This window comes from Nannospalax galili, unplaced genomic scaffold (assembly GCF_000622305.1).
Source record: "Nannospalax galili isolate Female #2095 unplaced genomic scaffold, S.galili_v1.0 scaffold1519, whole genome shotgun sequence".
In the NCBI taxonomy this organism is placed as follows: domain Eukaryota; kingdom Metazoa; phylum Chordata; class Mammalia; order Rodentia; family Spalacidae; genus Nannospalax; species Nannospalax galili.
Window position 1 is genome coordinate 253,467 of NW_008342631.1, and position 23,519 is coordinate 276,985.

General features: G+C 42.5%; 1 protein-coding gene across 3 annotated transcripts in view; it reads left to right on the top strand.

Annotated features, from left to right (window-relative positions):
- Positions 1-3,434: 3,434 nt before the first annotated feature.
- The window catches only part of LOC103738610 (zinc finger protein 709), a 28,685-nt gene continuing 8,600 nt past the window's right edge, over positions 3,435-23,519 (top strand). Inside the window, exons 1-2 of one of the 3 annotated variants that reach the window (XM_029566218.1) lie at positions 3,454-3,565; positions 5,646-5,859. Coding sequence is in view for 1 of the 3 variants with exons in the window: in XM_008838689.3 (XP_008836911.1) it covers positions 3,458-3,565 (108 nt within the window). In the remaining 2 variants the exon portion in view is untranslated. Of the gene's footprint in view, positions 3,566-5,645; positions 5,860-23,519 lie in introns of all 3 variants that reach the window. The other 2 variants (XM_008838690.3, XM_008838689.3) reach the window with 2 other exon arrangements.

Below are 23,519 nucleotides of genomic sequence, written 5' to 3' on the forward strand. Positions count from 1 at the left end.
ATTTAGTCTTATCTGGAGGGACATACCTTACGTAGGGCTCATATCTGGATGACTAGGGAGATATCGCATTGTTTTGCTGAGGAATAAGTTTTATAGTGAAGATGTTTCTTCTTGAGACTGGCTGTCTGCATAAAGCAGGCTGAGTGCCTAGGGGTCAGCATCCTATTCGTTATTAAAGCATGGACTTCTCCACAGTGGTGTCAACTGCCCAAAGACAGTTGGCACCTTGGCTTGTTAAGGTTAACTCTTTGTGTGTGTGTGTGTGTGTGTGTGTGTGTGTGTGTGTGTAAGTGCACATGGAGCCAGCAGACAATCTTGGGTATACTTCCTTAGGCGTCATCCACCTTATTTTTTGAGACAGAATCTGTTATTGTCCTGGAGCTCACCACGTAGGCCAGTGAGCCTCAGGAATCTGCCTCCCACCCCCCCACACATTGTCACCCCTCCAGTGCTGAAATTACAAATGTGTACCACCATGCCAAGCTTTTGTTTCAACCTATATTCTGGTGATCTAACTCAGGTCCTCATGCTGATGCTGCAAGAACGTTAGGGACTGAGCTAGCTCTCCAGACTCCGGCTTGTTAAGGTTAACACTTCCTGTCTGCCTTGGAGGTTAACTACGGCCTTGCTCTCATCCCAGTCTGCTCTGAAGCAAAGGCAACCTTAATTCTGAGGCTACTTCTGATGGCTTAGCAGAGCCATCCATTTCAGAACAGCATCCACAGTATTGACAGGTGAGTTGTCCTTGAATTTTTTGTATTTATGTATTCCATTCTTTTTTTTGTTAAATTCTGTTTTTATTTTATGTGTATGAGTGTATTGCCTGAATATATGTAAGTGAGCCCAATGTCATTCAGTGCCCATGGAGGCCAGAAGAGGGTGTTGGATCCCCTGGAACTGGAGTTATGGACTGTTATTACTCACCATGTGGGTGTTGGGAACCAAACTTGGATCTTCTGCAAGAATAGTCAGTGTTCTTAACCACTGAGCTCTATCTTCAATCCCTCCATTATTTGTGAGAATTTTGGCATTGATACATCAATCTGTTAGATTATAAGCTTTGTTTGACAAGAGGTGTCAGCCATAAGTAAGGCAGAAACCTGCAGGGGCAGATCCGTGTTAATCTACTTTCAAAGTATTGTTTCCTTTGTTCTCAGCTAAACCTTATGATGCAAGCTAACTATGATTAGAGGTACTTCTGTCCACTTTAATCTTTTACATGTGTTGCTCCACAACTTCAAGTTAAGCACACTTAAAAATGTCTCTACTTGGGACTGGAGAGATGGCTCAGCGGTTAAGAACACTGGTGTTCTTGCAGAAGACCTGGGTCAGAATCCCAACACCCACATGGCAGTTAACAACTGTCTCTAACTCCAGTCCCAGGGGATCTGACAGCCTCTTCTGACCTCTGAGGGCATTGCATGACACGGGTGCACTTACCTACATGCAGGCAATACACGCATACACATAAAATTTTTTAAAAAGTTAAAAAAAGTCTCTGATTTTAAAATTGTTACCTTAAATTCAGTATGCTCAGAAGTGTAGGTGTTAACCCAGCATGCTTAAGAATGCGTCTACTGGGGCTAAAGAGATGGCTCAGCGGTTAAGAGTACTGGCTACTCTTGCTGAAGACCTGGGTTCAGTCCCCAGCACCCACACAGCCCTAATAATGGCCTGTAATTCCAGTTTCAGTGGATGTGATGCCCTCTTCTGGCCTCTGTAGGCATTGCATGCATGTGGTACATTTACATACATGCAGGCAAAACACTCGTACATATAAAAAATATAAAAATAAATATTTTTAAAAAGGAAACGTGCCTACCTCCATATAAATATGTATAGACTCTAAAGAAAATCCTCATGCTTCCTTTGTTCAGGGAGAACATTGCTTCAGAATTAATTCTCATGCTCTCCTTGTCTGATGCATGTAATAAATCTCCATTCTATTCAAATTTTAACTCTAAATGAGACTTATTTTTAAAATACCTTTTCTGGGTCTTGCTATGGTGGTGCACACCTTTAATCCCAGCACTCAAGAGGCAGATGCAGGTGGATCTCTGTGAATTCAAGGCCAATCTGGTCTACATAGCAAGTTCCAGATCAGCTAGGACTACATAGTGAGGCCCTGTATCAAAACAATATGAAAAAAAACTATCTTTTGAATTTTTTTGACCTCCACCCAGTGCAGGAGGCATAACTGCAAACTGCCACAGGCTGCTTCTGCCCAGAGATTCAAGTCAAAGGGAACCAGTACCATGCTGGCCTTCCAAAGCAGCCTTTATAGTGGGACATGTGCTGAAAGGGTGCCTGAAGCTGCCTGAAGACAAAAAAAAAGTCTCTTTCTCACCTGTATATGAGGTACTTTGCCATATTCACTCCCCCTTTGTACTCTCCTATGCCGCCCCCTCCCAGTTCCCTTCTTCTCAAATATTCTCTGCTTTCATGTCCACAGAATGGGAGAAGGCTGAGCAAGCACACGATCCAAGATCTCGAAGTTCGAAGTTCGTTTGTTTTTTGTTTTCTTTCTTTTTTCTATGTTTAGGTAGGGGGAGTTCATTCCCAGGAGCAGAAATGGGGTGAATCCTTACCCTGAGTGACATATGGTCTGTTACATAACTTTGGGAGATCTGCACAAGCCTGGGGTGTTTATTTTAAGCATATATATGCTGGTCATGTATATACACGAAATGTTAGAGGTTTTCCTCGACATGTCGTTTCAAGGACACATTTATCCTCACTGTCCATTAGCCCAATACTAGTTTAAGTAGGCCTTGTTTAGCTCTCCTACCAGGACATGCTTGGGGACTGGAGGTGCTAGGTGTTGCCCTACTGGGAAGGAGCAGACACATTTTTCCAATGGGAGGAGGTGCCTCATCTCTGGCTGTCCTTATGCTTGCCTACTTTGATGGTAGTCTTGAACTCTCGATTCTGCCTCTGCATCCAGAGTGCTGGGCTACAGGCAAGCAATACCAGGACAGGCTTGGAATGTGATTTTTCTGGCTGAAAAAGTTCAACTTTATCAAGCGTGAGCAATCTTTGGTATGCCTTATCAGAAATTCCTGACCCCTGGAGTATCAGGCTGTAGATCCTGTTTCAATTTGACCTGGGAGACTTCCCCGCTTGGAGGCGAGGTGATTGCTCCCTTGGACATTGAGTATGTAGTGGACGGTGCACAGTCCTGGAGGAAGAGCAGAAGTGCCTACTGAGTGCAAGAAGACAGCAGTGCTAGCTTTGGGAGGCAGGAGTTCTGTTTAACTGTTAAACTTCCAGGAGCTGGGCCAGGTCTGCACCAGCGGCAGAAGGGGGTTGAAAGAGAAAGTGGTTTTCAGGGTCCCTTTAGCTCCACTCGCTGCCTAGCAGAGCTGCTCCTGTCTTTCAGGCCTCATTAGCCAATCAGCGCATCTTAGCAGGCCGACCAATCAGGCGCATCGGGGGAGGCGGGCTCTTTCTGGCCGCCATGTTGCGGGTTCTTCTCCGCGACCCGGGGGAGGTTTTGCTTGTTCCGCGTTGTGGGCGCGGGCGGTGGGGAACTGAGGAGAGCGCGGGCGAACCCGGAAGCGCCATGGTGAGCGTGGGACCCGCAGTGCCCGGACGGGAGCAGCGGTCGTTGAAGCCGCCAAAGCGGGCTGTGCTACGTCCTCCCCGGGCGGGGTCGGGGCGGGAGCGTGGCGGGGGCTGGGGGCTGGCTTCCCGGACGCTGCGGCCGGCGGGTTCTGCTGCGGGGCAGCGGTGGGAGGCTCCGCCCTGTGCGGAGAAGCTTCAGTTATGTCGTCGTCCGTTGGTGCTTTTGACCTGGTTCTCTAAATCACATTCCACAAGTTGAGAAATCTAGGTTTTCTGTTACCTTTAAGTTCTGAACTGCGCATATTACTTTTCTATTTAGGAGCCACTTTTTTTTTCCTTTTTCTTTTTCTTTGGTCTTTGAGATAGGGTCTCCCTGTAACCCCTTCTGGCCAGAATTCGCTATGTAGACCAGGCTGGCCTTGAACTCACAGAGATCCACCTGCCTCTGCCTCCCAATTCCTGGGACTAAAGGTTAGGATCCAATTTTAAAGGTTTACTTTTTATACTTTGACAGCCTTTTGGGAGAGCTTTTTTTTTCCTACAGTTTTATTTTAACTAAGGACTTTATTTATTTATTGGGGAGGAGGACGTGTGCCGCAGTGTACATGTGGCGGGTTAGAAGACAACGTGTGTGAATGGGTTTTCACCTTCAGCCAAGTGGGTTCCAGTGTTCGAACTCAGGTCATCAATCTTGGACAGGCATCTTTACCAGCTGAGCCATCTGGCAGGCCTCTACGTTATTTTATTTCTTGAGGCTGCCTCGTAGTATGTACTACAAAGGATGCTAAGAGACAAGTATCTGGAGTGGAGAGAAACATCATGTTGATCCATTCTCTGAGTCCTTAAGATCTGATGGTGGAGCTATTCCTGGCCTACACAGATGTCTCTGGGTGAGACTGAGCATAGTAGTTACAGGAGAATCTGAAATCCTGGTTTGAATCCCCTACTCTTCTGCAGTTACCCTTTTCCTGGCTTGTGTATTAACTAGTTCCCTAGGGTGTCGTCGTCGTCCTGTCCCCCCCAACTAGAAAAAAATAATCAGAATGCTGTTTTCTACTACAAGCATCATTGTGGTTATTTTTTGAATTTTAGTGGAATGAGGTCATTCTTAACTCTTAGAAAAATAAGGTGGTAGGCTGGAGAGATGGCTCAGTGGTTAAAAGCAGTAGCTGCTCTTGCAGAGAACCTGGGTTCAGTTCCCAACACCCACATGACATTTAACAACTGTCCATAACTCCAGTTCTGGGGTATAAATGGGTGGGGTTTTTTATGCTTTGCAGCTATTGGCCAAGGGAGCATCGCTTTGCTTGGGGAATTTTTTTTTTTAAAGTATTGGAGATGGGACTGTCTACAGTAAACAAACAGGGAGGAGTTGAGAGCAGTTAGGGTTTGGTGAAGCTGAAAACTAAGTAAATTAGTAGTAAAATGTGGAGCCAAGTTAACTAGAAGGTGGCAGGTGCTAAGACCTTGTAAGTGACACTTGGCCTTTGAAGTGCCATTACACTTGCTGTGCTGCATCTGAGTGCCTTTCTCTTTATCCCTGGCAGGCTTCTGGGAAGATAGGAAGAAGATAGGCATATGTGACTTAATGCCAGTGTTCCAGGGAAAGCCCTGTGTGTGGTGGTGTTGAGGAATCCAGCAGCTTTGGGGCTCCTGAGCAACCATGTTGGTGGTGCCATTCTGGCTTGTCTTTGTCTTCCTTTGGGTGTGGAACCTGTCTGTCATTGTGCTTGGCCTTCCTGCTAGCAGTGGCTCCACGTTAGGGGGGCCCACTTAACTCCAGGCATGATTCATGATTCACTGGTTTGGTCCGTGCATCTCCTTGCTCCTGAGCTGGTCACTGGATCCTCAAGTGCCTCCCTGGTTTATCCATTTCTTGTATAGCACATTAAGATGCAGGTGTTAAAAGGCAGGTAAATGACAGATGTCTAATGGGAGATAAATATTATGTTTTAGGAAGGTGAAACATTCCATTCCAAAGGGCAGCTCCTTTAGCTCAGGAAGTAAACAGCTCTCAGCTTCAGGAAGTCCCTGAAATTGACCAGATTTACCCCCACCTCATACACCCTCCCACCCCCCAGGATGTATAATCCCTGAGGACTGCTGAGAGATTCTCACAGATCAACTTCAGATCAAGTGAGGTGCCTGGAAGAGGCTAAGACTAGCTGAGCTACCTGGAAAAGACACTGCAGCCTCTTGAGCTGCGTGCAGGTCGAGCAGTGGTCTCCAGGTTTCCTGCTTCCATCAGCTGTCACCCATGTTGGCATGGGCTTTCTGTGAGTCATTTCTGCTCCTGTAAGTAACCTCAATAAAACACATTGGTTCACCAAGTTGGGCTTTGGTGGTATCCTTACCTTGCTCTGTTGTTGGTTTTGTAGACGTTTGTTGAGCTTGCCCAGGAAGAGTGCCACACAACACATGGTGGAGACAGCTGTAGGACAGCGGTGATAACTGTGCAGTAGGCAAGTTGAGCTGGCTCTCCTAGGCCACTGCCAGGTCCAGGCACTCTGGGCTTTGTCTTACATAAGCCACCAGAAGGAAAGACTGCAGGGAAAGAAGTAATGGATGTGCCCCTGGATATGACCTTCCTGTGGATGCTTGCCTATTTACTTAGGCCCAGCAGGATCTACACACCTTCACTGTCATTGCTGGGTCACTGGGAATCTATGTGGCCCTCTCAGTTAATGTGGGTCCTCCTGGGCAACTGCCACTCAGGGTTTTTTTTCAATTTTTATTTATTTTGTGTGTGTGCGTGTGTGCGCGCTGTGAGTGCAGATGTGCGCATGCCATGGGCCCAGTCTCCTAGTTTTCTTTTGTATATTTTATTATTTTCATTTTATGTGTAGGAGTGTATTGTCTGCATGTATGTAATGCACCCTTGTCATGCAATGCCCATGGAGGTCTAATAGTGCCTAATAGTAGCCTCTGCCAATGTGTGTACTTTGTCCATGTATAGTGACCCTGCTACGAGTCAATAGGCAAAAAACAGGAATTGAATTTTTTTTGTTTTGGTCCTTTTGAGACAGGGTCTCCCTGTAGCCCCAGCTGGCCTGGAACTCACAATGTAGATCAGGTTGGCCTTGAACTCACAGAGATCCACCTGCCTCTGCCTCCCAAGTGCTGGGATAAAGGTGTGTGCCACCATGCCCAGCTGGAATTGAATTTTTTTTTTTAAAGTATTTACTATTTTTATTTAACGTGTATGAGTGTATTGCCTGCATGTGTGTAAGTGCACCTGTGTTGTGAAATGCCTTTGGAGGTCTGGAACTGGAGTTCTGGATAATTGTTAGCTGCTATGTGAGTGCTGGGTATCAAACCTGGGTCCTCTGCAAGAGCAGCCAGTACTCCAAACCGCTGAACCATCTCTCTAGCCCCAGGAATTGAATTTTTAAGCGGTTTTATTCAGAGCCAGCAATCTGAGAAGACAGTGGGTTAGCGTCCTAAAGGTATCTTCCGTTTCATTTTTAGCCAGTAGATATGTAGGGAGTGGAAACAAAGGCAGGTAATCATTTCAAAGTTGGTTGTCCCCCTCTGGCCACATACTCAGTCTGGCCTCAGCTTTATGCTGTTCATCCTTTTCTCCTTATCTCTTTGTTCACAATCATCTAGGCCACTGAATCTTTTAAAAAAGATGCTTTTTATTCTTTGAGAGTTTTGGGCATGCATATATCAAATGTATTTTGAACATATTCAGCCCATAATCCTCTCCCTGATTCCTCCTGGGTTCACCTCCATCCCCCAACTTCATGTCCTTTTTTAAAGAAAGAAAGAAACCCATTGCATCCAGTTTGTGCTGTCCACAGTTTGTCCTGCATGGTTAACGTACAGGGGGTTACACTCCTAAAAAAACCTGACTCTCCCTCCCCTGGCCACCAAAGCTTGCATTCCTCCTGAGCCTGCCATATGGATGATGGCTAGACTGAAAGTTAACTCAGCCAACAAACCATTAGCAATGTGTGCATGTAGATGCCTTCCTACAGAATGAAGTACAAAGTGTGTTCTTGTAGAATATGCAGTGCCCCTGTCACCACAGCACACTTGGGGACATGGCTGCTTGTGGGGAAACCATAGTGGAAAGGAAGGACAGAAAAGAAAGAGTTGCTCTCACACTAGTATGTTTTTAAGTGCCCCAGGAAAGTGAAAGAGGTTGAAAATTAGGAAGAGAGAATGTAGATAGAGAATGTGGACTTCCCAAATATTGTAGGTATCTCTGAATCCCAAGGGTACTTGGAATTTCCAGGCTCTTGCACCCCAGGGCAAAGAATTGGACCAGGGGCAGGTAATTAGAAACAAAAATAGACACATTTATTAATCTGGAAACAAGAGTAGACGAGTGAGTGGAGAAAAAATGTGGTGGAAAAGCACTTGGCCATGAGTGGCTTGGCCCTTTGTAGATCATTTACGTACTACACAGCTCTCCCATATTTTAATATTGTGTGCTGTTCTTGAGCGTGCTTTGTTTTATGTAGCCCAGGTAGAGAAGGGTTTCTAGTCTTCTCTGCCAAATGGCTTTTTTCTTATGTTAATGTGATATATCTTTCTCCAGCCTCTACTCTCTTTCTGTACCCTTTCAGTTAGCCTACTTCCTGTATACCTGAACATCTCTCAAAATCAGTTGCAACTGGGGGATGAGCAACAAACGGTATCTCAAATGAGGGTCCTGCGGCCCTCCTTCTCTGTTTTTACTGGAGTGTGTCAATAACTCCATTACCATTATTACCACAGACCTAGCTACTGTATTTTGATTAGTTAGTTGCCATGGCTACCAGCCCAGGGTATTCTGTATTCCAAAATAGTAACCATGAGGTAAAAACCATGCTATAGCACCCTGCCTCAGCCTCTTGAGTGCTGGGATTACAGGTATGAGCTATCATGCCTGACTCTTTATTTTCTCTCCCTTTCCCTTCATCCCTCCGTCCCTCCCTCCCTCCGTCCCTCCCTCCCTCTGTCCCTCCCTATCCTTCCTATCCTTCCTTGGCACTGGATCCCCTGGATCTGGAGTTATGGATGGTTGTTAACCACCATGTATGTGCTCTTACTGCTGAGCCATCTCTCTAGCCCTGATTATTGATAATTTTAAAGATCCAAATTTTGAATTGTTGGTTTTCTCTGGTGGTTTCTTGTTTTCAGTTTCATTCCTTAATTGTTATTTTCCTGTGCCTGATTTAGTTTTATCTCTTGTCCTGAGTGTGCTATACCAGCAATATAGAGGAACACTTTTGTATCTTTGTACAATGTAACAAGTTATTGAATAACAATTCACAAAGTTTGGTGATTTCAGTGTCAGCAGTTTTCCAGATAATCCTGCCTGCCTTGGTAATCTGGCCAAGGTGAATACAGGTTCTTTCATTCCAATCTTAATTATAAATACTAACTCATATTACATAGGACACAGTATGTAGATACAGTGTATATGTGTGTGTTATATGTTGTGTGTGTGTGTTTTATATAATTAATTGAAGTTAAAGAGGCTACAGCAGAGTTTGAGGTTTCAGAAGTGTGCTGAGAGAGGCTGGATTGATAGATAACAAACCTGGAAGGGAGCTGCTGCTTTGGCCACCTGAGTCAGGTGTTCATAGTGAAGCTGCAGGTGAAAAACAGATGGATCCAGAGCAGGAAACTGGCTTCAGGCCCATATGGGTGAGAAGGTTGACAAGCAGATGGCAGCGTGAATAGCGGGAACCAGGCTGAGCTCAAGCCCCAGGAAGAGGAGCCCTCTGCCAGGAGGTCCTTGATGCATACACCAGGTATCAAGAGATAGGTTAGTGTGGGGTTGTTCCATTGCAGTGTTAGGCGCCCATTACTTTATGGGGCCCAGGTGAGGGGGTTATACCCTTCCCTCAGGCTGGTGTGTCAGAAGTTCTTGGACCTGGTTTCTTTCCATATGCCTGTGTCTCCTTACAGACTTAATTCATCCTGATGAACTTACAGGGCAGCACTCTTTCCACTCCCAGTAATAAATCATTTATCAGTTGATGCTGCATGGGTGGTGCTGGACAGATGGTGTTTGTGGCTGCACCTTGGCGTGAAATCATTTTCTACTTTCAAGATGGAGTAAAAAGCTGCTTATAAAATGAAAAAGCACAGCCTGAAAACCCAGTTTTATATAATTTAAAGTAACTTAGAGCAGGGCATAGGCTGATCTCCAGCTTCCTAACTTGGAAGGTTAAATGGTTTTCCATATCTGTAGCTTTTTAGTATATCATGTGTTATTTTAATTGCCTTTCAAGCACTCCTTATACTTCATGCCATAACTTTTCATCAGAGATACTTTCATTTGTTTTTGAAATATCTTTGAAAAATATTTTATTTTTGTCTGTGTTTATGTGTGTGTCTCACCTGAGAGTACTGGTGCCCTTGGTGTCCAGAAGAGGACCTCAGATCACCTGGAGCTGGAGTTACAGGTAGTTGTGAGCCACTGGATCTGGGTGTTGGGAACTGAACTTAGGTCATCTGGAAGAGCAGTAAGCGCTCTTAACCACCAAGCCATCTCTCCAGTCCCTCTCTTGAGATCTCTTTATAACCCATATGTTCTTAGATCTTTGTGATTTAATCTAATTATTTCTAGGCTTTCCCAGTGTTTCTGGTTTTCATTTCTGTTTTAATTTCAGTATGTTCTCAGAGTACACTTTTGTAAGTATACTAATCTTTTATATTTATCACTTAGAAGGTGGCCTATTTTGGTGAATATTTTGTTATCTTGGGAAGAGTGTATTTTGCTATTGTTGGTTGAAGTAAAAATATAAATTCAGTTTAATGATGAAGATTTTCAGTTATACTACATTGATATTGATTGTTGTGCCTACTTCATTTGTCAGTGATATAGGCATGTCAGTGTTTCTATAATTAGTTCTTTTCCTTTCCTCCTGCTGTCCCTCTTTTGAAGGAAGATTTTGTAGTGTAGTTCCAGTAGTTGGCCTGGGACTCACTGTGTATCCTATGCTGGCTTTAAACTCATGGCAGTTCTTCTGTGTCTTGAGGAATTACATTTGTGAGCTACGCGAGGCCAATCTGTTCATTTGTTTTGAGACAAAGTCTCCTGGGTCCTGTCTGGCCTTGAACTTGCTGTAAAGCCAGGAATAATCTTTAACTCCTGATTCCCCTGCCCCCACCTCCCAGGTGCTGGGAATACCGGAGTGTGCCAGCACACCTGGCCTTGTTTTTCTCAAACAATAATTATTGTTTTTTTTCCCCCCTTTTGTGTGCATTAACTCTTCCTGGAAGACATGAACAAACTTCACCCAAGAAGGGGCACCCGTGGCAGACCAGAGTCACAATTCCATTAAAGCTCAACCTGGTGAACCAATGTATTTACTATTGTCTTACAGAGCTTTGGTGAGGGGTTACTTATAGGAGACTGAGTGACCCCAAAACTGTGCTCCCTACATTCATTTCCAAGACTTTTGTTCTTGAGAGTTTCAGAAATAAGCCAAAATAGATCATCCTTGGCATGTGGGAAGTGGGGTATTTCCTGCCCTTGCCGTGGCATGCTCAGTTTTCTCCGTAGGGGCATGCTTCTTGCTCCTCCAGCCAAGGGTTTTTGCTGTTGCCTCCTTTTGTCTTTGACTAGTGATTCTTCCTGAGTCTCCACCAGAACCTCTGCCCATCTCACTGACCATAAACCAGTAGTCACTGTTTTTTTCTCAGTTGTGCTCAGACCTGCTGCTTTCTTGGGATGCTAGAAATTCAGCTCCCATTGCGGCTTCCACATACCTCCAAAGGGGAGCCTGAAGGTCATGAAGATGTTTGTTTCCTTTTTTCCCTTTTCCAAACAATTTGAGTCACCAAGCATCCCTGAGGGTACCAGTCTCACTTAAATATCAGCTCCCCTTGATTGCCTTATTGACAGTGGCAAGAGGTCTGCGGTAACTTATATTCCAGCCTTCTTTCTTCTTGTCTCCCTTGAGCCTGTCCCTACGGTGCTGCTTGTGACTAATTTGAGCAATGCTGAAAACTAAGGCGGTCTTTTTGGTCGGTAGGGTGAAAGCCTACTTTTCTTCCAGCTGTAATCTTTCCCTCTAAGAATTGCCGTGTCTCTCTTCTCCTTTTTCTTTTTTTATTAAAACAATTATTGAGAATTTCGTACATGCATATAAGGTGTTTTGATCAAATCCATGCTCACTCCCTCCTCTCCAACTCCTCCCGTATTTCCCCATCACTTTTTTTCTGATAACTTCATGTACTCTTTCGTCTTCTTTTATTTTTGTATGGGGCTTATGCTACTCTAACATTCCCCCCTCTGAAGAGGTAACCCTAAAATTTTTTAAGGATTAGACAAAAGCTCCCAAATACTTTCGACACTTTTGGTCTTTGGAACGCAGTGTGTTGCTAAGAGGCCCAAGGACATTGTAACTTTTAGCCAAGAAACTGGCTACTTTTCTTTGGGGTCATTTTACACTAACTGCCTAGCCAGTTCTTACCTTCTATTCTTATCACACTATCCTCTGAAGAGGTTACCCAACTTGCTGATAGGGAATCAAGACACAGATCCCTTTAGTGGGTCTAGCTAAACTCTCAGATTGCATAACTCTTATCTGAAGGGGGAAAAGAAAGTCCTTGACTGGTGAATAGGAAATGTGAAGGAGAAGTAAAGGCAAGAGTAATTAGCATTACAAGTGTTAGATAGGGACCTAGAAAAAAGAGCAGGGCAGTTTTCAGATGTTCATATGAGAGTCCATTGGAATTTCTTGACAACAACTTCCAAAAGCATCCCTCTATTGGGTTCCTCCTCATTTTTCTTCTTTCTGCCAAGGCTGGATTCAGAATTTGCATTCAGGCATTTTGATACCTGTTGGAGTGGTTAGAATCAGTGTCAGTTCCCTCTCAAAGGCTTTTAGATAGAGGGAGAAAACAAATTTATCCATTATTTTAGAACAATAGCAGGTTGTCTCCCTTTAGCTACAGGTGGGCACTGCAGTATTGCATACCAAGATTTGAAAACTTAACATCTGAGCAGCACTTTCTGATCAGGAACAACATCATCAATGAGAAATAATTGTCTAAATAACTTTTTATATGTACTTAGGCCTAATAGCTGGGAAATGTAATTCCTTGAACTCTTAAAGAAATATACTGATGATATTACTCTTTGGTTATACTTTCCTTTTTGGTGTTTAAGACTATACAGTTGGCCCAAATAAGTCAATTTATTTTTACACTTACGGTTGTTTGAGGATCTGTTCCTCAGGGGTCTCATGTGCTTGGGAGGAGGCCCTGGCTCCTTTCTTTTACCAGTTCCATCTGTGTGAAGATAAGTCAAAGGTCCTGCTCAACCATGGCTGGCTTCACTTGGAAAGCATGAAGATGTTTCCTCTGAGTTGACCCTCCTCTTTGTAGACTGGACACTGGTTCAAGTCCATCTCGTGGGATCTCCTTGGCCTCCCTGAACAAGAGGACAGGTGACTCACCTCAGTTACAGGACATTTTGAGAAATGTTCCATAGTCCCCTGGAACTTAGTCAATCTTGGAGGGCAAGGAACAAAAACTCTCCTTTAAGTCCCTCTGACCAGATAAGTATAGGCCTGCCTCAAAGTAAGGCTGTTAAACATCCAATAAGTTTAGTTCCACCAGTCTGGTATTTTTAATTACCATGTGCTATGTGGATAAAGCTTGCGTAAAAAAAAAGAAATACTCTCAGATAAACCTTGACTAGATAGATATTTTGTTCCTTAAATTAGTTGACTAAACTATGACCTTAGAAATTTTAAGATTATGTGTATATTATCTCTCATCCTTTATACATCATAGTAAGCCTACATAGACCTTCATCACTTGCTTAGGCTTTCTCATTTTTTCTATTTTGGAAAATAGCTCCATTCCCATAGCCTTTTAGTATCTGGCTCATGCTCAACTATCTTTCTTTCTTTCTTTCTTTCTTTCTTTCTTTCTTTCTTTCTTTCTTTCTTTCTTTCTCTCTCCCTCTCTCTCTCTCTCTTTCTTTCCTTCTTTCTTTCATTACTTTTATGTGTATGAGTGTTATGCTTGCATGTAGGTAAGTGCACCCGTGTCATGCAATACCCGTGGAGGACAGAAGAGGCTGTTGGATCCCCTGGAACAGGAGTTATGGACAGTGGTGTTAGCTGCCATGTGGGTGCTGGGATTCAAACCTGGGTCTTCTGCAAGAACAATCAGTGTTCTTAACCTCTGAGCCATCTCTCCAGCCCCCTCATTTTCTTTTTTTAAGATAATTATGAGACACAATAACATTAACAAATAAAATTTCCATTTGTTGTGAGAATTCTTATCCTGGGGATACTAAGCAGTGTTTATTCCCTTTTAAGGTTCTAGTATCAAGCCAACGTTTGATTAAAGTTTTATCGGGGATCTAATGAATTTACTGAGTTTACTTACCAAGATAACTGAAGGGTTGCTGAGGTGTATGAATGACCTGAGGTTGCACACTGAAAAGTTTTTACCCAGCATGGGTCAAGCCTTCTCTTCCTAGCCTTCCCTAGATTGCATAATTTAGCCCTCCCCAAATCCAGGAGACCATGTGTGACTGGAGCCAAATTACATACAGTTGGCTGGGAAGAGTGGCTGAATAATCCGGTGAGGTTCCAATGACTCTACTTGCCGCACCTCCTTTAAAGAAGGAGCACAACCTTCAACAAGCCCAGTTGTGCTGATGGTTAGCCATCAGGCACAGCTGAAGTTGTGATGATGGTCATTATTTCATGCAGAAGAGACAGCTCTATGGCATCATTAAAAGGACATGGAATTTAAAAGGACTTGGTGCTTGGATCCACAAATGAGGGAGAACATACATCTTTTACTTTTCTGAGTCTGTGTTACTTAGTGTAAAAGTTTCTAGAGCCATCCATTTACCTGCAGATTTCACCATTTCATCTTTCTTTACTGCTGAATTAGAACTCCACCGTGTAAATACACCACATTTTTGTTAACCACTCATCAGTTGAGGTTGCTTCCATCTCTTAGCTATTGTGAAAAGAGTAGCAGCAAACATAGTTGCACAAGTGTCTCTACAATTGGGTGAGTCTTTTGGGTATATGCCAAGGAGTGGTATAACAGGGTCATATGGTAGGTTCACTTTTAGTTTTTTAAGAGTTCTCCACACTGTTTTCTATAGGGGTTGCATAAGTTTGCAATCCCACCAGCAGTAAATGAGCGTTCCCCTTTCTCCACATCCTCGCATTTGGTATCATTTGGTCTCTGGCTCTTAGCCAGTCTGATTGGGGTAAGGTGAAATCTTAGGGTGGTTTTAATTTGCATTTCCCTAATTACTAATGATGTTGAACATGTTTTGAGATGTTTCTTAGCCATCTGTATTTCTTCCTTTGAGAACTCTCTGTTTAGATCTTTTGCCCATTTTTTATTTGGGTCATTTGGTTTCTTCTTTATTTATTGAGTTCTTTATATATTCTGGATGTTAAACCTCCGTCACATGGGTTACTGGTGAAGATTTTTTCCCATTCTGTGGGTTTTCTCTTCACTTTTTTGGTTGTTTCTTTTGCTGTACAGAAGCTTTTTAGTTTAAAGTGGTCCCACTTATTGATTGCTGTATGATTTAGAAGATTTTTTCCTACACCTATATCTTGTAAGTTACAGCCAATATTTTCTTCTAATAGTTTCAGGGTGTCCAGTTTCACATTGAGGTTTGTGATCCATTTGGAGTCTACTTTTGTGCAATGTGAAAGATAAGATCTAGTTTTATTCTTGTACAGGTGGAGATCCATTTTTGCCAGCACCCTTTGTTGAAGATGCTGTCTTTCCTCCATTGTGTGTTCTTGGCACCTTTGTCAAATATCAGGTGGATGAAATTGTATATATTCAGGTTTGGGTCTTCAGTGCTGTTCTATTGATCTGTGTGTCTATTTTTGTGCCAGTACCACACTGCTTTTATGACTATAGCTCTGTAGTATATTTTGAGATCTGGTATACTAATCCTCCAATCATTGCTCTTTGTTCTCAACATTGCTTTGGCTATCTGGGGTCTTTTTTGCTTCCATATGAATTTAAAGATTTTTTTTCTAATTCTGTGGGGATTTTGATTGGAATTGCATTGAATCTATATATTGCTTTTGGTAGTATGGTCATTTTCACAATATTAATTCTTCGTATCCATGAGCATGGGAGGTCCTTCCATCTCCTGGTGTCTTCCTCAATCTCTTTAACGATTTAAAATTTTCATTGTAGAGATCTTTGTTGTCTTTGGTCAGATTTATTCCAAGATATTTTATTTTTCTTTGCAGCATTGTGAATGGGGGCAGTTCACTGTTCTCTTTCTCCAATTGCTTGTTATTGGTATGTAGAGAAAGGCTACTGATTTTTGTAGATTGATTTTATAACCTGTCACTATATTGAAAGTTTTGATCAGTTCTAGGAGTTTTCCAGTGGAACTTTTGGGATCTCTTAGGTGTAGTATTCTATCATCTGGGAAAAGTGATAATTTGACCTCTTCTTTTCCAATTAGTACTCCTTAATTTCTTTCTCCTGTTTTATTGCTCTAGCAAGAGTTTCAAACACTATGTTGAAAAGGAGTGGAGATAGTTGTCATCCTTGTCTGGTTCTGGATTTTAATGGGAATGCTTCCAGTTTTTCTTCTTTTAGAATGATATTGGCTGTGGGTTTGTTGTATTTAGCTTTAGTTATGTTGCAGTATGTTCTCTCCAGTCCAGTTTCCTCTAGGACTTTGAACATAAATCCATGCTGAATTTTGTAAAAAGCCTTTTCTGCATCTCGAGATGCCAACATGGTTTTTGTCTTTGAGTCCATTTATATGATTAATGATTTTATTGACTTGCATATATTGAACCATTCCTGTATCTCTGGAATAAAACCTACTTGATCATGGTGGATAATCTCTTTGATGTACATCTCTATGTGGTTTCGCAAGTATTTTGTTGAGAATTTTTGCATCTGTGTTCATTAAGGATATGGATCTATAGTTTTTTTTGGTTGTGTCTTTACCTGGTTTGGGAATAGAGTGATGCTGGCTTCATAGAAGGTATTTGGGAGTTCTCCCTCTGTTTCTTTCATTTTGAATAATTTAAGTAGTATTGGTTGGAGGTCTTCTTTAAATGTCTGGTAGAATTCTGCTGTAAATCCATCTGGGCCTGGGCTTTTTTTAATTGGGAGGCTTTGTATTACTGTTTCGATTTCCTTATATGTTATGGGTCTGTTTAAACTGTTGATCTTTTCCTGGTTTAACTTTGGTGGTTCCCATCATTTTATATATCCATCCATTTCTTTCAGATTTTCAAATTTACTGGAGTATAGGTTTTTAAAATAGTCCCTTGTAATGGTTTGGATCTTTTGGGTGTCTGTTGTGATGTTTCCCCTTTCATCTCTGATTTTGTTGATTTGGATTTGCTGGGTTTTTTTTTTTTTTTTTTTGCTTGGGGGGTTTTTTTTTTTTTTTTTTTGCTTGGGGGGTTTTTTTTTTTTTTTTTTTGGTTAACTGGACTAGGGGTCTCTCTATCTTGTTTAGCTTTTCAAAGAACCAGCTCTTAGATTCATTGTTTCTTTGTAGTGTTTTCTTTCTTTGTATTTCATTCATTTCTGCTCTGATTTTTGTTATTCTCTTCTGCTGTGTTTGGGTTTCATTTGTTCCTGCCTTTCCAGTGCCTTGAGTTGCAGTGTTAGTTCATTTATTTGGGCTCTTTCTAATTTTTTAATGTAGGCACTTAGAGCTATAAATGTCCCTCTTAGGACTGCTTTAAAAGTGTCCCAGAGGTTGTGTTGTGTTGTATTGTCCTTTTTGTTGAATTCCAGGAATACTTTTATGTCTTTCTTAATTTCTTCTTTACCCACTCATTGTTTAAGAGTGTGTTGTTTAATTGCCATGAGTTCATGTAGTAACTTGGGTTTTGTCCTGTGTTGATTTTGAGCTTTATTGCATTGTGGGCCCATAGAATGCATAGAATTATTTCTATTTTTTTTTTTTTGTTGTTGTTGTTGTTGTTTTTGTTGAGGTTTGTTTTGTGGCCCAGTATGTGGCCAGTATTTGTTAAAGTTCCAAGGGGCCCTGAGTAGAAAGTGTGTTCTTTGGTGCTTGCGTGGAATATAAGAAAGATACCTGTTAGTTTCATTTGATGTATGGTATCATTTAATTCAGACATCTCTCTGTTTATACTTTGTCCAGCTGACCTGTCTAATGGAGACAGTGGGGTGCTGAAGTCCCCTAATATTACTGAGTTGTGGTTAATCTGTGTCTTAATGTCCTGTAGTGTTGTTTTTATGAATTTGGGTGCACCAGAGTTCGGTGCATTTATGTTAAGGATTGTAATATCTTCCTAGTTAATTGTTCCTTTAATCAGAATGAAGGGACCCTCCTTATCTGTTCTATCTTATCTGTTTTGTCAGATGTTGACAACCGCTTCTTGTTTCTTAGTGACATTTGCTTGGAATATTCTTTTTCCATCCTTTTACCTTAAGGTAGTACCTGTCCTTGAAGGTGAGATGGATTTCTTTCAGACAGCAAAGAGATGGATTTTGTTTCTTAATCCCTTCATTTAGCCTATGTCTTCTGACTGGGGAGTTCAGTTCATTGATATTTAAGGTTATTGAAAGATGTGTATTGGTTGCCATCGTTTTGATTGCTGTTTGTGTTCTCTAATTTTTTGTTTCTGGGTTAAGTATTCTGGGTTGGCATGTATTGTCATGTAGAACTGGAAAAACTGGTCCAGGATCTTCTGGATTTCATAGTTTGCATTGATAAGTCAGGTGTAATTCTGATAGGCTTTCCTTTATATATGACTTGTTTTTTGCTGCTTTCAGTAGTCTCTCTTTGTTATGTGTATTTAGTGTTTTTACTATGATATGTTGTGGGGAGTTTCTTTTCTGATCCTGTCTATTTGGTGTTCTGTTTGCTTCTTGTATTTGTATGGGGATGTCTTTCCTTAATTTCGGGAAATTCTCTTCTACAATCCTGTTTAAGATCTGGTCAATACCATTAACCTGAAATTCTTCTCCTTCTTCTATGCCTATGGTATGTAGATTTAGTCTTTTCATGGTGTCCCACATCTCTTGCATATTCCATTCCTGTGTTTTTTTAAAATTTCCAAAATCTTTGCTTGAATGGTCCAATTCAATCTTATCATCCAGTGTTGATGTTCTGTCTTCCATTTCATTCATTCTAGTGGTGAGGCTTTCCTGTGTTGTTTCAAGTTGGCTTACTGAGTTTTTTACTTCCTTCTTTATTTCCATCTGAGTTTTCTTCAATGTTTCTATCTCTTTTGTGAATTCATTCAGAAGTTTTTCCCTATCTTCTTTTAGTTCTTTGATTGTTTGTGCATGTGTTCTTTAAATTAATTGAATTCCTTGACCATGTTTATGGTTGTTCTTTTAAATTCAGTGTCCTGGGTTATCTCTAGGTGTTCTCCTTTTAGAACTCTTCTTCAGGACTGCTGAAGTTTGGTGGGGACAGAGTGGCTTGCCTTTCCATTTTATTCTTTTGTTCTGATTTTGGCATGTGAATTTCTTTTGTTGTTCATGATTCTAATATGAGAATTAAGTTGAAGTATGCTTCTGTTTGTATTATTGATGTGCCTGGGTCCTTTTTATATGTTATATTAAGCTGATTTTACAGGTTTCAGGTTCTCTCAGGTTTTATTTTGGAGGGAACTGATGGCTTCATCTCATCACCATGTGGAGGCAGGATCCAGGCTCTCTCAGGCAGTCCCCTGCGTTCTCAGCCCTTATGCCAAAGGGAGGCCAGAACTGACACTCTGGCGATTTGCTGAGATCACAGCCACTAAACTGATGGGAGGTCGGAATCCGCCCTCTCAGGCTGTCTGCTAAGATCTCAGCCTTAGTCTACTGAAGCTAGGCCTCCCCCTTCTCCTTTTTGACCTACCAGACTGATGGTGAGACTCTCTGCCCCTCTGATTCTTTCTCGACTAGGACGATCTGCTGGCAGTGTTTCCTGTAGTTTCTTTCTTGGACAGTCTTCCTCATCTGAGTAATTAGTCATGTTTCCAGTTTCTTCAAAGTGGAGTTCCTGTGCCAGAAGAGTCCTGTCAGCTTCCCTCAGACAACATAATTCTGTGAGCCAGTAAAACATCTAAATTTTCTCTTCAGAAGATACCCCAGTGCAATTGAATTCTGCAAATCCAACTCCAAGTGGTTTTGCAAGTGAATAGTACCCTTTTGATAAAAGAGTACAGACAGCAGCCTGTAACCGTCTGGCTACCACCTCACTGTCCACAGAACAGACCTTTGACACAACCACACCTCAATTCAGTAAGAAGCCAAATTGATTCCTGTGTCCATTAATCCCATAGCCCCCCTCACCCCATCTTCTTTTGTATAAAATTATTCTGTGCTTCTTTTTTCATATAACCAAAAAGGCTAGAAATACTAGAAAACCCAGGCCTTCTATAGTGACCAGGCCATAAGAAGATAGGGCTATGAGCATAGTGCAAAAGACACCCAGTTTCAAGGTAGCTTTATTGTGGTCGTGTATTAGGCCCTGCTCCCTCCCCCCATATAACACTTTTGTGACCCTTTGTGGCATAGCCTAAAATCTTGATCCTCTTCCATTATCACGTAGCATTAAGTCACATACTGTCTAAGCCTGCTGCCTCCTATCTCAAAATCCTTAAGAATGGACAACTTGATGGTTATGGTGGTGCATTGTTTTAATTCAGCACTCAGGAGGCAGAAGCAGGTGGATCTCTGAGTTCAATGCCAGCCTGGTCTACATAGCAAGTTTCAAGCCTGCCGGTGCTACATAGTGAGACCATGTCTTTAAAACAATGGACAACTTGCTTTGATAGACTTGAAGTTTCTTCCAGATCTCTGTCTACTGCCTATACCATTAATAAAGCTTTTACCTGAAGGATAATTCAACCCTGCACTTTTCTCTTGAACCTGCCCCTTTCTTCTCCCTTGCCAAAACCTATCAGTGGTGGGGTGCAGAATTTGAAGCAGGGTGTCACCCTGTAGGCCAGTGTGCCTTGAACTAGCTGTATTATCCATACTGTCCTGGAACTTGGAATCCTGCGTCCACCTCCCAAGTGTTAAAATTACAGATGTGCGACTGCATGCCTGTCTTTATCGTCTTAAGGCTCTTGCCACTGCCTTGCCACAGTGTATTGCTGAGGAATTCTAAAAAAATATTAGGTACGAGATTGAGCATTAATGTAATTTTTAAAAGTTTTTATAATGCTATTGACAGAAATTCATTCAGATAGATGACAAGAGATTTACATCTTTTGGGGCATGTTCAACATTATTAAAGCACTGTTATGATCACTAGCAGTGTTAATAAGTTCTTTGACGTTCTTAAATGTGAACACTCCTGATGGGGCAGTTTGATTCCCAGATTGGCAGCTGTTGAGTTCTCCCATACTACCCTGACTACTTTGAGCAAAAGATTTGACTCTTAGACATTTAGCTGGACTATCCTTACACCCAAACTGGTGGTTTTCAATACTTCATAGATGCCTTGAGAAACCTACATGAAAATTCATGATTGTTGATCTAGATGATTGTTGTACTGAAGGTTCAGGCTTATACAGGAGTGTTTCAAATCATTTCCTTTTTTAAAAATTTTTAAAAATTTGTTTATTTTCTGTGCATCATGTATTGCCTGAATGTAGGTAAGTGCACCCATGTCGTGCAATGCCTGTAGAGGTCAGAAGAGGCTGCCCGGTCCTCTGGGACTGGAGTTAAGGACAGTTGTTAGCTGCCGTGTGGGTGCTGGGATTCAAACCTGGGTCTTCTGGAAGAACAGCCAGTGTTCTTAACTGCTGAGCCATCAGCCCCCAAATTATTTCCTTTTAAGAAAATTATGTGTATGCATGCTTTTTTTTGCATGTATATGTGCACCTGTGTTGTGCAATGCCCACAAAGACTAGAAGAGGCCACTAGATCCCTTGGAACTGAGTTAGATAGTTGTTAGGTGCCATGTGGATGCTGGAAACTGAACCTCAGTCCTCTGCAAGAGCAGTCAGTGCTCTTACCCACTGAGCCATCTCTAGCTCACTCTTGCATTTAACTCTCTTTGTAGCTGATGATTTCTTTGAGCCTTTACCTTTCCTGTGCTGGAGTTTCAGGTATGCACCACCACACCCAGTTTATGTGGTGCTGGGGATTGAGGGCCTCCTGTATGTTATGTAAGCACTCTACCAAACTGAGTTACAGCTCCAGCTCTCAAACACTTTTTGGTTGAACTTTTCCTATTACAACTCTCAGTAAACCCTGCAGTCTGATTGACCTTGCAACCATTTCCTTTTAGGTCACATTGGGAGTACCTCCTCTGGTTGGCTTTCAGAGAGACTGTTGTGACTGGTGCTGCTAAAGATACAGTGATCTGATTGGTGTACATATAATCCTTCATTTGCATGAAAAGTTTGATTGGTGTACATATACAGTCTTAGTTTGTTTCTCCATTGCTGTGACAAAACACTCTGACCACTACCAACTTGGGGAGGAGAGGGTTTATTTGTCTTACATCTCCTAGGTCACAGTTCATCAGGGAGCCCAAGGTAGGAGCTCAGGGCAGAAACCTGGAGTCAGGAGCTGGAGCACAGGCCATGGAGGATCACTGCTTATTGACTTGCTCCCCTGGCCCCTCCTCAGCATGCTTTCTTTTGCTCTCTTAGGCCCACCTGCCCAGGGGTGGCACCACCCTTAGTGGGCTGGGCCCTCCCACATCACTCATTAATCAAGAAGATGCCCCATGGACATGGCCACAGGCCAGTCCAATGGAGGCAGTTCCCCACTTGAGGCTCCCTCAACCCAGGTGTGTCAAGTTGACACTAAAGCTATCCAGCACAATTGACCCCTTGTTAACTTGACACACAAACACATCACTATTAAACCATAACCTTTCCAATTCTTGTCCCCAAGATATGATGTTAACATTAATATGACAACATAAGACACTACAACCTTAAAAACCCACAGTCCTTAAATTCAAACACCTAAAAGTCCATAGTCTCTTAAAAGCCTCTTAACTGGGTGGGCTTCTGTAAAGTCTAAACAAGCACTGTCTTATTTCAAAGGGAAGAATCAGGCACACCTAAGCAGAACCCAAGTCCAGCAAAGTAGGTCAAGGCTGGACATCTGGGATTCACTCATGATCTTCTGGACTCCAAAGGGTCCTGGCAGCACCACCTCTGACTCTGCCGTCCACAGCACACACAGCTTGTCTCATAGACTCAGGCCAGTTCCATTCCACACCTACTGCTGTCCTTGGTGATCGTCCCATGGTCCTGGCATCTCCAAAAAGCTGGGGTCGCCATTGAAACTGAGGTTACACTTTTTCCAATGGTCTCTTCTTTCCTCTCGGGGTGCAGAGCCTCAGATTCTCTCCATGACCCCTTCAATCCTGGGGTCTTCACTGCAACTGAAGCTGCAGTTTCACCTATGGCCTTTCCTGGCCTCTCAGAGTGCCAAGCCTCAGCTGATCTCTGTGACTCCTTTATGCTTTCAACACCAGAACCATGCAGGAGACTCTTAGACATTACCAAGTCCTGCTTCCAGCTTGAGATAGAGGTTAGGGTCCCTCTGTGTGCTGACCCTGAGGAAATACTGTCCAGATTTCACCACAGTGATGCTGGTCTCTTGTTACTTAGAGCTGATTTTTCAGCCCCAGCTAACCATCAATTCTCCCAATAAAGCAAAGATTTTACTTCCTGTTCTGGTCTCTTCTTAATCACAGCTGATTCTTCAGCCCCAGCTGACCAGAACGCACAGATTCTCAATCCAAAACATCACACAAACAGCCCTGATAGTCTCTGCTTGCCTTTGAAGCTTCACAAGCCAGGCCTCCATTGTTCACAACTCTTTCAGTGTGGGAGCCTGTGAGGGACCCTGCAAAGATGGCACGGAGAGGAAGCGAGCAGGACGAGGCTTGACTTGTTTTGAAAACCTCCTGATTGGGTAAAGGACACTTCCCAGTCTCTGGGGATGTGTGATCAGTGCGTGATCATCGTTGATGTCTTTGGGACTCTGCCCATGCGGCGGATTGACCTTTAAGCCAATTGGAT